General features: G+C 36.9%; 1 protein-coding gene across 2 annotated transcripts in view; it reads left to right on the forward strand.

Moving 5' to 3' along the window:
* Positions 1 to 729: 729 nt before the first annotated feature.
* Positions 730 to 12,574, forward strand: part of MAP7 (microtubule associated protein 7) — a 233,538-nt gene continuing 221,693 nt past the window's right edge. Inside the window, exon 1 of one of the 2 annotated variants that reach the window (XM_074309743.1) lies at positions 730 to 1,658. In XM_074309743.1, coding sequence (XP_074165844.1) covers positions 1,586 to 1,658 — 73 coding nt within the window. In that variant the 5' untranslated portion in view covers positions 730 to 1,585. Of the gene's footprint in view, positions 1,659 to 2,025; positions 2,135 to 12,574 lie in introns of those variants that run through there. The other variant, XM_074309742.1, reaches the window with a different exon arrangement.

Genomic DNA, 12,574 nt, shown 5'->3' on the forward strand with positions numbered 1-12,574 from the left:
AGCTGTATTCACCATATCAGGCTGCCAACTCAGAAATTCAGTTTAGTCTTATCCTATATTCTTTGTGATCCCACTCATGCTTTTCTTGCCATTTTCTTCTCTAGCTCACTGGACAGATGAGGAAATTGAGGCAAGCATGGTTAAGTGATTTTCCCCGTCACACAAATCCGGTCTTTTTTTTGAGGTCGAATTTGAACTCATAAATATGAATTTTCCTGACTCCAGGCTTTAGCACTCTCTCCACTGCGCCCTCTAGCTATCGCAACTCCGTGATAGTAGGTAAAAAGACAATCATTCTAGGAGCTCTAAAAGACTCTAGGAAAGGTGTTCTTAACCTTAACATCAAACATAAATAAATAAAAAGCATAAAAATTGTGAATTATATAGCAAATGTATTTTCAAACAAATTTGGAAAACTTTCCATGTAATTGTGTTTTTTTGTAATCCTATGTATTGCCTTTTATTCATTTAAAAATATTATTCGGGCAAGCTTCACCAGATAAAGACTCCTGACCAAAAAGAGGTTAAGAACTTAATCTAGAGGCTCCAGGTGTTGCAAAAAACATGAGAACTTTCCTCCCTCAAAGTAAATTCAACACTCTTCTCGGTCAGACCAAGACTATAATGGACTGTCAGTTGTCTTTCTGCTTTTCTGGATTATGTTCAGCCAACCTTGAAGGTGTGGGTGTGTATTTCTGTGTAACTAAGCAGAAATGAATCACTCCCCCTTTTGTTTCTCTGTGTTGTTTCCATTTTTTTATGTAAGCTACATCATGGGATTTCAACATTTATTTACTTGTGGGCTGTTTGCATGCTAATGCACAAATTGGTTTTCAGCTTTCTTTTCAGTCAGTTGTCTGGGTATTGCTTTTCATCCTGATTTTTATTGGACAAAGCCGGAGGCACAAGACGGTTTAAGATAAAAATATCTGGAGCAGACAAGATGGGGGGCAGGGGGAAATATCAATGTCATTAATCTAATGGCAACAAATAATAGTGTCGTGCTTAATCAGCGAACAATGGGGATTATTAAGTCCCAAGATCCAGAGCGGAGTCTTCTGAAGTAGCCCAGGAGAAGGCAGAGAGACATCAGATCGCAGGGTAGCGTGGCCATTCGCCAAGGCTCTCCACGTAGAAACTGGTCCAGTGAACTCCTGTGGAGCCTGGGCAACATTGACACTACTTTCTCGGACCACCCGGTAGGAGGGTAGATAGAATCGAGGCCGATTGCTGACGACTCCTAACCTTTACGGGACTATCTTTGGCCCGGGGACGTACGCAGTCAACCGCACCGCTTGCTTCCTGACTCGGAAAACTGGGGAGCCAGATCCAAGCCTTTTGGGTCTAAAAGTCCCGGATTCCAGCCGACCTTGCCAGCTCTGAGCGACTGCAATCCCTCACCTGCCCACGAGGGGGAGGCAGCGCCGCGCCCCTTGCGCTGGGCTGCTGGGCTCTAGCCTACGTTTCCCCATACTCCTCCCTTTCTGGGCGCTCACCTGTCTGCGCCCTGGAGGCGGGGGACTGGTTAGAGGGAAACAGGGGAAGAGGGCGGAGCAGCTCTCCCTAGACGCGTCACGGGAGCACCATGGCGGAGCTGGGAGCTGGTGGAGGGAATAACATCCGCGGGGGGAGCGACGGCGCTTCCTGGAGCGAAACAGGTGAGAAAGGTGACGGTGCAGGAGCGCCCCAAGCCCTACTTGGAGAGGGGGGTCAAGGTCGGAGCGGGGGGGCGGGTGGCCGGTACGGGGAGTTCTATTTAGAATGTTGTAAGTACCAACGTTCTTCCCCTCCCCCTTCTTCGGAATGTTCCCGGGGAATGGGCTTCGGGGCTCGGGGAACTCGGCTTAACTCCCTTCTCCCCTTAGCTAGGGGTGGGGTGCTACCAGGGAGGTGAGGATGGTCGCCGCCGCTGACTCTTAGATGCCGCGGGCACGCCTTGCCTACGTTGAGGTCATCCCTTCCGGCGCCAATCGATCCTTGCCTTGTAAGCCTTCTCTTTTCCTGCTAACAGGTGGAAGCCACTGAGAGCGAGAGAAGGAAATGGAGAAGCGGCGAATGCTCTCCTCCCACCTCAGGGTGTTGAGTTTAATTCAATTAAAGCAGGAAACCGTATCCCTAAAAGAACCTCGTACAGGTGTGAATGGGAATCTCTTGAATTGAAGGATTAAACTGTTTCTGGGACTGCGCTGCGTCCCCAGGAGCAGGTTAAGGTACAGTCGAGTTTTGTTTCTTGGGTATTTTTTTTTACCCAGAAACCTCCTGGATCGCAGTATCTCTGAGCTATGTTGTCCAAGGAGACGGCTTAGGCTCAGACTTTCTCTTTTTTATTCGAGGTTACCACAGGACACTTCCTGGCTTCTGAATTTGAGAGGGAAAGAGAGCAAGGACTAATAGAATGATCGTTCTACGGTTGCAGTTGATCTTCGGTTTGAGTGAAACCACTAGTTTCCAAACGTGTGTACAGAAATTTGGGAATTAGGTGTCCTGCATAGTTTAATGTTCCCAGCATGGAAAGTCATATTTATTGTTTATTGATCCACTTTGGATGATACCACAGGGATCGACTTCCAAATCAGCCAAAAATAATTAAGGTTGAAACTTACTTGCTACCGTGAACTTGTCCTGGGTGAAATGGAGTTTGGCTTGTCTTTAAAGTGTAAAGCCAGATAGTAAATAATTATTTTATTCTGGGGCGGGGAAAGAGATGCTAATATTGCTGTTGGGATCCAGATAAGCTGGGTGCTGCACCTGAGTTCCCACCCTGAGGGCAGGCTAGAAATACCTACTCATTTAAGGTAAATAAAGTATTATTTCTACTCTTGAGAACATAATTTTTCAAGGAAGGAAGGGAATCTTATTTCATTAGACTTGTACATATTTATTAATGGCATGAAAGTGTTGAGTGCTTTTTACAATCTCCATGAGAACATTTTGTTCAGAAATATATGCAGAAGACTATACTGTGGCAGGTATTTATTTCAGTGACAGATACTTTAAGATAATTGGTGATCTAATGATGACTAACGAATATTTGGACCAACCCAGAGGAATGCCAATGAAATAGTTTGCTTTATAAAGGCTGAAATGCTATTGTTTTCCATCTCCTTCAATCTCCTCTTTAATAAAAACAATAGCCTGTTTCTGTTTTAAAAGATCTCATCATATGTTTATGCACATGTGCCTTTCCAGTGTACTTTATTTTCTAAAGTTAATTTAAAACATTAAGATGTTTCCCTGTCTTTTTAGTACTATATTTATTTTCTTTAAGTGAATTGTCCATAATATAAAAATCAGTATGTCTCAGATAAGATTTAAACCATAATCAGATTCCAGGGAATAACAGCACTATCTACTATGTCAAGCTGCATCTCTAGGTATAATTATTAGCAATACAAATATCTATAAGGACTAGTATTTTGAAAGAGCAGGTATTTTTTTTTTTTTTACCTGACAGTGTTGTCTTACTGCACATAAAAAGTCATTGGATTTATAATAGCTCAAAGAGTTTGATCTTTTAACTTAAGTTTAGGAGGTACGGAAGTTCACCAAGCACTGCTTTGAGTCATGTGACAGACATGTGAGCTCAATTTTAGCTATTAATCATGCTGGATATAACTTATGTTTTACACGCCCAGCAGCTGCAAGTCTTCTTCATTGTACCATTTCTTTTTGTTCTCTGCTATTTTGTTGCTATTGAAAGGTTCCAATTGCAACCCTAATAGTAAGATCTGGTTGAAAGATACATTTGATTGCTTTTTAAATTATGCTTATTGAGAGAATATTCTGTCCTTAAATTTCTCTGTATATCATCTATAAGGATCCTAGTCTAATTTTAAAGCAATTTATTAGATTGGGTTAAATTGTTGCTTTGAAAATGAACCCACTAAATTGACTATACAACAAAAAAAAATACACAGTCATAAATTATACTGATTTTGAATCAATCAGTGGAAGAAATTGCATGATGTATGATATAATAATGGAAAGATAAGGAATATAATATCTGTACACAATTATATTACCTATTTCTACCTACTTATCTCACAAATCAACAGTGTGAAAAGGGATACAAAATTTTTGGTAAAAGGCACTTTGTAAAACCTATGGCTATAAAAATTGAAGTGATATTTCCTTTGTTATTGGGAATTCTTTTCCCCTCTGTTAATCCCAGTGATAACAGCAGAGGCAGGCAGCATGGTGCAATCAAAGTAATACCATCCTTGTTTTCAGAAAACCTGGGTGCCCTTCTTAGTTCTTCTACTTAGCATTATAGGCACTTAATTGGCTTCTCTTCAATATCTTCAAATAAGGTTAGTAATACTTGGAGTACTTAACCATAAAATTGTAAAGACAAAAGGAAACTTTTGTAAACAAAGCACTAGGATGAATAATTTTTTAACAAGGTATCCAAAGAACAAGGAATTCTGTTAAAATAATTATAACAGCAGCAATAATAACAACAATTGTTAATAGTGGAATTGAGTACTAATTTTAGTTATTAGAATTATTTGCAATGGGGGAGAGACTAGCCCATCTGTCATCCAAATGTCTTTATAGGTTAAAATAATTAAGAATTCAGAAAACATACCAGAATTGACTTATGACTGAAAATGCCATCTAGATTTCACCACTAGAGGATCTCATGTACTTTTCCTGTATCTTGTCTCTGGGACTGATCATCTACATATTATTTACAGAAATGACTCAGCTGAAAATGTATGTGCCAAATGCACTGATTCAATAGAAAGACAATATTAAAAGATAATTTGAAGATCTAATTATCCTGTAAAGAAACCTCATGGTTTAAATTTTTTTATTGATAAATATTTATAGCCATATTTTGTTACATGAAAGAATAATCAATTTTATCTATAAATATAGCTTATATTATTTTGAAAATATTTTATTGGGGCATCTAGATGGTTCAGGGAATAGAGCACCAGCCCTGAAGCCAGGAGGACCTGAGTTCAAATGCCATTCCAGTTACTTAACGTTTACTAGCTATGTGACCCTGGGCAAGTCACTTAAATCCAAATGCCTTGCCAAAAAAAAAAGGAAAAAGAAAATATTTTATGTTGAGAGTTTTGAATTGGATTTTTGAATTTTGGAAAGACTTTCATTCAAGTGATGGCATCCAAACTATTCCCCAGAAGATTTTACTGCCTATTTGTCAGCAGCCTTGCTGGGGTACCCTTCCCTTTTCACCACCCTTCTAACTTCATTGTGAGGTAAACCTCTTGAGGATAAAGTATCTTGTTTGGTTGTTTTTTTATTCCAGTCATTCCTGGCACATAGTAATTGCTTAATAAATGTTAATAAATGTTCTGCTTATATATGTAAGCAGCATCAAGGTGTTGCAGTGGATAGGACACCAGGCCAGGAGTTAAGAAAGCTTCTATTTTTGAGTTCAAATCTGATCTCAGACACTTAATAGTTGTGTGACCCTGGGCAAATCACTTAATCCTTTTTTCCTCAGTTTCTTCATCTGTCAAATGAAGTAGAAAAGGAAATGGCAACCCTCTCCAGTATCTTTGCCCAAGAAAACCCACAATGGGTCATGAAGTGTTGGACATGATTGAAAATGACTGAAAACTCATATTCATAATAGATATGTCATAGACTAAGGGCTTATTCGTATTACAAGAACCATGTGTGTTTCTATCTTTAGGGTAGGACCTTAGTCATGTGAAAATTGATCTTAAATTAATTTCCTTTTTGTCAAAAAGGAAAAATGATTTTTTAGTAGTTGGTAGGTTGCAAGCTGTAGAGCTGGGAGGGACTTCAGAACCTATCTAATCTGAGGATCAAAGATCTTCAAAGGCCATCTTTGTCTAACTAATTTAAGATTTATTCATTTATTTTTTAGACAGATAAGTGAATTGAAACCCATACATGCCCAGATCACTGATGCAGTAAATGTTAGAGGTGGGCTTTGAATTCAGGTTCTACTTCAGGAAGCATTGCTTCATCTCTTAGACCACCTTGCCTCCATAATCATAGATTATTTTATTTTTATGTAAATATATTGTATTCTGCATATAATGTATGTGTGTGTATATATATATATTTTGTTTAATCACCATTTGTTATATATCTACTGTATGTAATGTACTATCCTAGGTACTGGGATATACAAAAAAAATGAAACTTCCTGTCATTAAATGCAAGACACAACATGGGTGTAGGGAAATACAAATATATATATATATATATATATATATATATATATATATATATATATATGAAATAAATATAAATTAATTTATAATTTGGCAGAGAGGTAATACCTGAGCTGGGCCTTGGAAAAAGTCAAGGCTTCCAAGAGGTGGAAGTATGGAGGGAGAGCATCGTATAAGTGAATCTTTTCATAAAACAACAAAGAGTTGGGTGGTTGCTAAACACGCAGTATATAATGAGTGTCTGCTAGCCTCTGTATGCCATGAGGAATGAAAGATTATAAAAGAAACAAGATATGACATGAGGTGAGTTGTTCTATTCCTTTCAAACAAAATCATTTATTAAATGTAATATCATCACTTGTGATCTCAGTAATGAAAGTGCACATCAACATGCACTAAGTAATCTTCAAACAAAAATTCCATCTCACTTGAAAAACATGAAGCAGGCAAACAGGTAGTTATATTTCTCATGCTGTGACATGCTCTGTGCAATCAAGGTGTGGGGATTTTCTCACTGTTAGAACCCAAGAGAACAAAACCTGCAGAATGAATGATGGACAACTTCAAGTGAATTATTAACAAAAAGGAACTTGATTTGACTATTATGTTTCTTCCAAATTAAAAAGATAATTGAAAAAAACATTAAAAGTTCAGAGTCCAGATTGCCATTTTAGCTTCCCTGGTCAAAGGATGTTGTCATTAAGTTGTCTGGATAGTTCTTGTCCCCTCTGGTGGTTGATTGGCTGTCATGGCAACTAGGAAGATGTGTCATTAGAAGAATGCCTAAGAGCTTGCATTCATCTTCATGTGTGAAACACCAAATATACTTGGGTTTCTGACTAGATATTTCCTAATCCTCCTTCCTACTTGCAGAGAACAGTAGCTGGACTTGTGATTTCATTGGTATAACGCACTCCCAGATGAGGTAACTTCCTTTACCAATACAGGTTGGCCCATTTCTCCAAATTAAGGTCTTAGTTGACTGGGACACTGAGAAATTAAATAACTTTCCAAGAGTCACACAGTTGGTCTGCATCAAAAAATGGCATAATTGTTTGGAAATGAATCTAATAGCATTTGTAATTAAAGAATAATTTAATTACATAAAGATAATCTGAATTCAGAAAATATTGCTTACACTTGTGCTTTTATTCTAATTTGTATTAGATTTTCATAGCCATATTTTCTCACCCAAACTTGTAAAAGTCATTGTGTTGTAATGTATAGAAAGAGCCAGCCTTGGAGACAAGAAAGCTAAGCTGGTTTCATGTACTGTCTTTGACACATATTTGACCTGAAACAAGTTATTAAATCTGTCTGTGCCCCCACAATGCTGGAAGAGCATAAAGTGATGAACAATTGCTGATTTGTGTTTGTCAAAGGAATTTCCTCTTGAGTGGTAAAGTAGAGAGGGGCAGGGGGATAGAAGGCAGAGTTCCCTACATCAACAAAATCATAGGTTCAAACAAAAAAAAATATTAGCTTCCTGAGGATGACTGTTTTACCTTTATCATTCATACAGTCCCTTGAACATAGAAAATACTTGATGAATACTTATTTAATGAATGTTGTTGAAAGATAATTAAGAATTATATTTAATATTTCATCAGATTATTACTGAGCACCATTTATGTGCAAGGCATCATGAGGAATCCAAAAGTGGACAAGATGAGTCCCTGCCTTGAAAAAAGTAGAGAATTTTAGATCTACACAAAAAACAAGTATTTATAATTTTATGATAAGTGCCACACAATAGATACAAATTGCAATAGAAATATAAAAGGGAGGGATCCCTTCTGAGATGATCATTGAAGTCATCACAAATGACAGTAATGTTAACAAATGAAAAGGATTTCAATTTTCTGGATAGTGGAAACATCAGGAAGAAAGGCATGGAAATAAGTAGGTTCAAGAAATGTCTGGATTATGAAGTATTCCCAATAGAATGGTCATTAATACATCTTTGGGGAGCATTAGAAATAGTAATGGGAATGTCACTTCAGTCATGGCCAAATCTTCAGGATCCTGTGCACCATAGCATACCAATACTATATTTAGGTCTTCCGCGATATTAGAGTGATTTTCCATTTTCTTCTCCAGTGGATTGAGAGGCAAACGGTTATACAGCTACCTGTGTGGGGCAAGATTTGAACTTGAGTCCTCCTGACTCTAGTTTGAGCAACCTAGCGCCTTGGAAATGGCAAGTTTCAATGTGCTTGTAAAAAACCTTATAGGCCCCTGTTTGTTGAATTGCAGGAGTTCCCTATTATCTCTAATCTCAAATATAAATTTCCTCTGATATTTAAAGCCTTCACAAGATGGATTCACAAGGAATATTTTACTCCTTTATTTGCCTCAGTGTTCTCACTGTAAAATAGGATAATAGCACCCACCTCTCAGGTGTGTTGAGGATCTAATAAGATAACATTTGCAAAAGTACTTAGCACAGTACCTAGGACAATTGTTTTGTCATTTTTGAGTGGATTCAATGATCTCTTTGTGACTCCATTTGGGGTTTTCTTTGCAAAGATATTAGAGTGTTTTACCATTTTTCTCTAGTTATTTTCCAGATGAGCAAACAGAGGGAAACAGGGGTAAGTGATGTGCCCAAGGTCACACAACCAGGAAGTGTCCAAGGCTGAAAGATGAGTCTTCCTGACTCCAAGCCTGGAACTCTATTCATTTTATCCACTGTGGCAGTACCTGCCCCCAGCATAGAGTAAGCCCTATATTAATACTTTGCCTCTCTTCCCTACTTCCTCTCCCATAGTCTGCATTAAGTCCAGAAAACCTTTCTTGTTGCTGTCCTCACACATAGAATTCTACCTCCTATTTCTGCCTGTGCAAAGTTGGACCCAATATCCAGAATCCCATTTTTCCATCCCTCCTCACCCTGTCTTTTAGAAGGGCCAGCTTCTTTCAAAACTCACTTTCAAGGGCACTTTCCAAAAGCCTTTTCTGATTACTCCCCAAATTATCTTTAATTTATTCCATATGTGCTTATGTGTGTACAACCCATCTCCCCTAATAGAATGTAGGCTCTTTGAGGGCAGAGATAATTTTATATCCTCAGTGACCAGCACATAGGAGGCTCATAATAAATGAATCTTTGTGGGTTGGTTGAAAGGAGGTAAAAAGCTTTTTGAAAGATTGCCACTTAACATTTAGATTTTAAAGCCCCAGAATTTCCGAATTTAAGCATTCCTCTGAACCAGGCAGCCCCTGCAGGTCAGTGCTATCTCATTGACCTATTTTCATTCTGGCTGTTCACTGTGCTATCCCATGCTATAACCTTGGAAAACAAGACACAGTAGATCTCTGCCTGCCAATGGTGTTTTTATATTTGCATAATTAGAGCTCATTGCTCAATAAAAGTCTGCTAGAGAATATAGACAGTATACTACCAAACTCAACATAAGCCTTATATTTTTAAGTGCTCGAGTTGGGCTTGTAGGCAGTTATTCATTTCTAAGGGTTGCCATATACAAATAGGAATTAGGATCTGATTTCCTAGATAAGAAAAGGATTAAAGGTACTGCATGTACCTTTGGCCTTCTAAGATTTAGTGACAGTGGTTCCCTCCCTTTTACTGTCATTATTCCTCAGTTTTATTCTGTACTGTAATCACAAATATTTTGCCTCCATATCTAATATTCCCATATTTTGAATATCTAAAACTCTAGGCAATCTTCCCTGGTATTCATGACAATCCAGAAAGCTGCATCAGCACAATAGCTCTGTCAGTGCAATTAAAATATGTATTTACTTGTAAAACTTTTATGCTCTGAGATCTTTTTTTTTGTCCAAAAATGGAGCTTACCATAATAAATGATAATGGATCTGCCTTTTGTGTTAATTGCATTTCATGCCCATTGAAAAACTATGGATGACTTCAGAAAAGTTCATTATGTAAAAGCATTATATAATTCTTTTCTGTCTCAGTGTTCTGACTTTGGAACATTATTTCCATAATAGGACATAGAACACATGATTAAAGATGGCAGTATTTGATCATGTGACTTGTTTTGGGGCCCAGAATTTTAAGTCCTTGCTTATAGCAATTAAAAGCTTAAGTACTTAATATGATTTCAATATTTACATGGATGACTTACTTTATGGAATTCCTCCACCAATGCAAATTGAAATCCCTTAAGGCTTAATGAGTATTTGTGGCAAAAAAAATGGGGGGAAAAAAAAAACAACCCAAAAACCTAAGACTACCTTGGGAATGTGCCTCTTTGAATTTAGGTAAACTCAAATGGTAGAACTAAAGCCTGTAACCACATTCATCCTTGAAGTCTTTGAATTTTGATAGAAGACCAACCAGAGCTTGAACTTCATTGACAAAGCTTCCAAAAATTTTTAATTGTTTACAAAATAAAAATACAGTGCAAGATAAATATTAAATTGTGCTTTTCTAAGTCTATGTATACTCTAAGGAATATATTTCCATTTGAGTTTGATATCCCTGATTTAAACAGTTCTCAAACATGGTGATCCCTAGTTTCCTTACCATCTTAGTAACCCTCCTCTGGAAACTCTCTACTGTACCAGGGTCCCATTACTATGATGTATGTTTAAAACAAAACTATAATTCAGTATCAGAAGCATCGTGTAGAATTTATGAAGGAAGCTAGTTGTATTGGTGGAAATTAAAAAAAAATTCTCAAATGGACTCCTCTCATTTTGTAAGAATTATCCTCCAGTGCAAAGTCTGTTCAGGTGGTATTTGTCCCCATAGCTGATGTTATTGATGAGATTTATTCCTATAACCCAGAATTTGTTGTTGTTTTTTTTTTTTTTGTTTTTTGTTTTGGTAATAGCATTTTTTTCCAATTACATGTAAAGGTAATTTTCAGCATTCATTCTCTTTCTCTCCTTTCTCTCCCCCATTCCCAAGATAGCAAGCAATCTGATATAGACTATACACGTATAGTTATATTAAACATATTTCTATATTGGTCATATTGTGAAGAAGAATCAGAACAAAAAAGAAAAATTACAAGAAAGGACAAAACAAATTTTTTAAAAAGTAAAAATAGTATGCTTCAGTCTGCATTCAGACATTTCTTTCTCTGGATGTAGTGGTATTTTTCATTAAAAGACTTTTGGGAATTATCTTGGACCACTGTATTGCTGAGAAGAACTTTGCCTATCACTTCATCATTGTACAATGTTGCTATTACTATGTACAATATTCTAATTCTGCTCACTTGATTCAGCATCAGTTCATGTAAGTCTTTTCAGGTTTTTCTGAAATCTTATACACAATAATATTCCCTTTAGAATTTTGCTTTTTATTAGGAATCTAGCCCATCCTACAGATTCTTAGAAGCTCCTAACATCATCATTTGGTATGCTAGACTGACTCTGATCTTGTTATTGCATTCCTAGGAACTAGATGTTACCATCCAATGGGGCTACCTCTTAATTAGCTAGGTGACATCCTTGCCTGACTCTTCTAGATTCATCTCAGTGTAAGTCATCCCCCTTGGCATCAGGTTGTTACTGGGTTACAATAACTACACAAAATCAAACATAAAATTAGACATATCCCATACTTAATGGCTTTTCAATGAAGATGTCCAATTGGGCAGAACTCACTGTATTTTTTATGAGATGCTTTAGATTATTCCATTCACTTTACATGCTCATTGAGGTCCATTTCATTCCTAGTTTTCTTCACTATATTTGTGTTCCAAGTGAAGTGTAATCTTAGCTAGGAAAGTAACATCGCCTCTATTTGCCTCAGTTTCCTCATCTGCATAACTCTCAGGATTTTTGTGGTGATCAAATATGTGGTGATATTTGTGGTGATATTTGTAAAAGTGCCTGGTACTTACTAGGTCTGTACAATTGCTGGCTATTATCATTATTATTGTTGAAAAATCTTATCCAACCGTATCACCTTTTTAGAGCTTTTTTTTTTCCAAAATTGTGATGAATTTACTCAAATCATTATTTTCACATATGAATGTTTTAGGGAAAATTATTCATGGAGATTCTCGCTTCTGATGCTTCATGGACCCTATCTCAAATTAAATAGAAGTTTCCTCATCTGAAAATTGGTGATAACACTTGTACATCCTATTTCACAGAATTATCACAATAATCAAATGAGATAATATATTTAAAGTTCTTTAAAAGCCATCAATTGCTATATAAGTTAGCTGTGTTACATTCTTATTCTCTTTTTCAGTGGATTTCTATGTTTCTATGTAGAAACTGTCCTAGGACAAATTGTTATCATTCTTGTATTTGATGTTCATTGGACTATTACACTGTTTGCTAAAATTATTGTTTTCAACCAGGCAATGCTTGTGATAGATTGAAATCTTGAAATTATTAGCCTCAAACTTTTTGCTCAGATCCCTACAGCTTACCTTCAAATTAGA

Source organism: Sminthopsis crassicaudata, chromosome 4 (assembly GCF_048593235.1).
Source record: "Sminthopsis crassicaudata isolate SCR6 chromosome 4, ASM4859323v1, whole genome shotgun sequence".
Taxonomy (NCBI): Eukaryota; Metazoa; Chordata; class Mammalia; order Dasyuromorphia; family Dasyuridae; genus Sminthopsis; species Sminthopsis crassicaudata.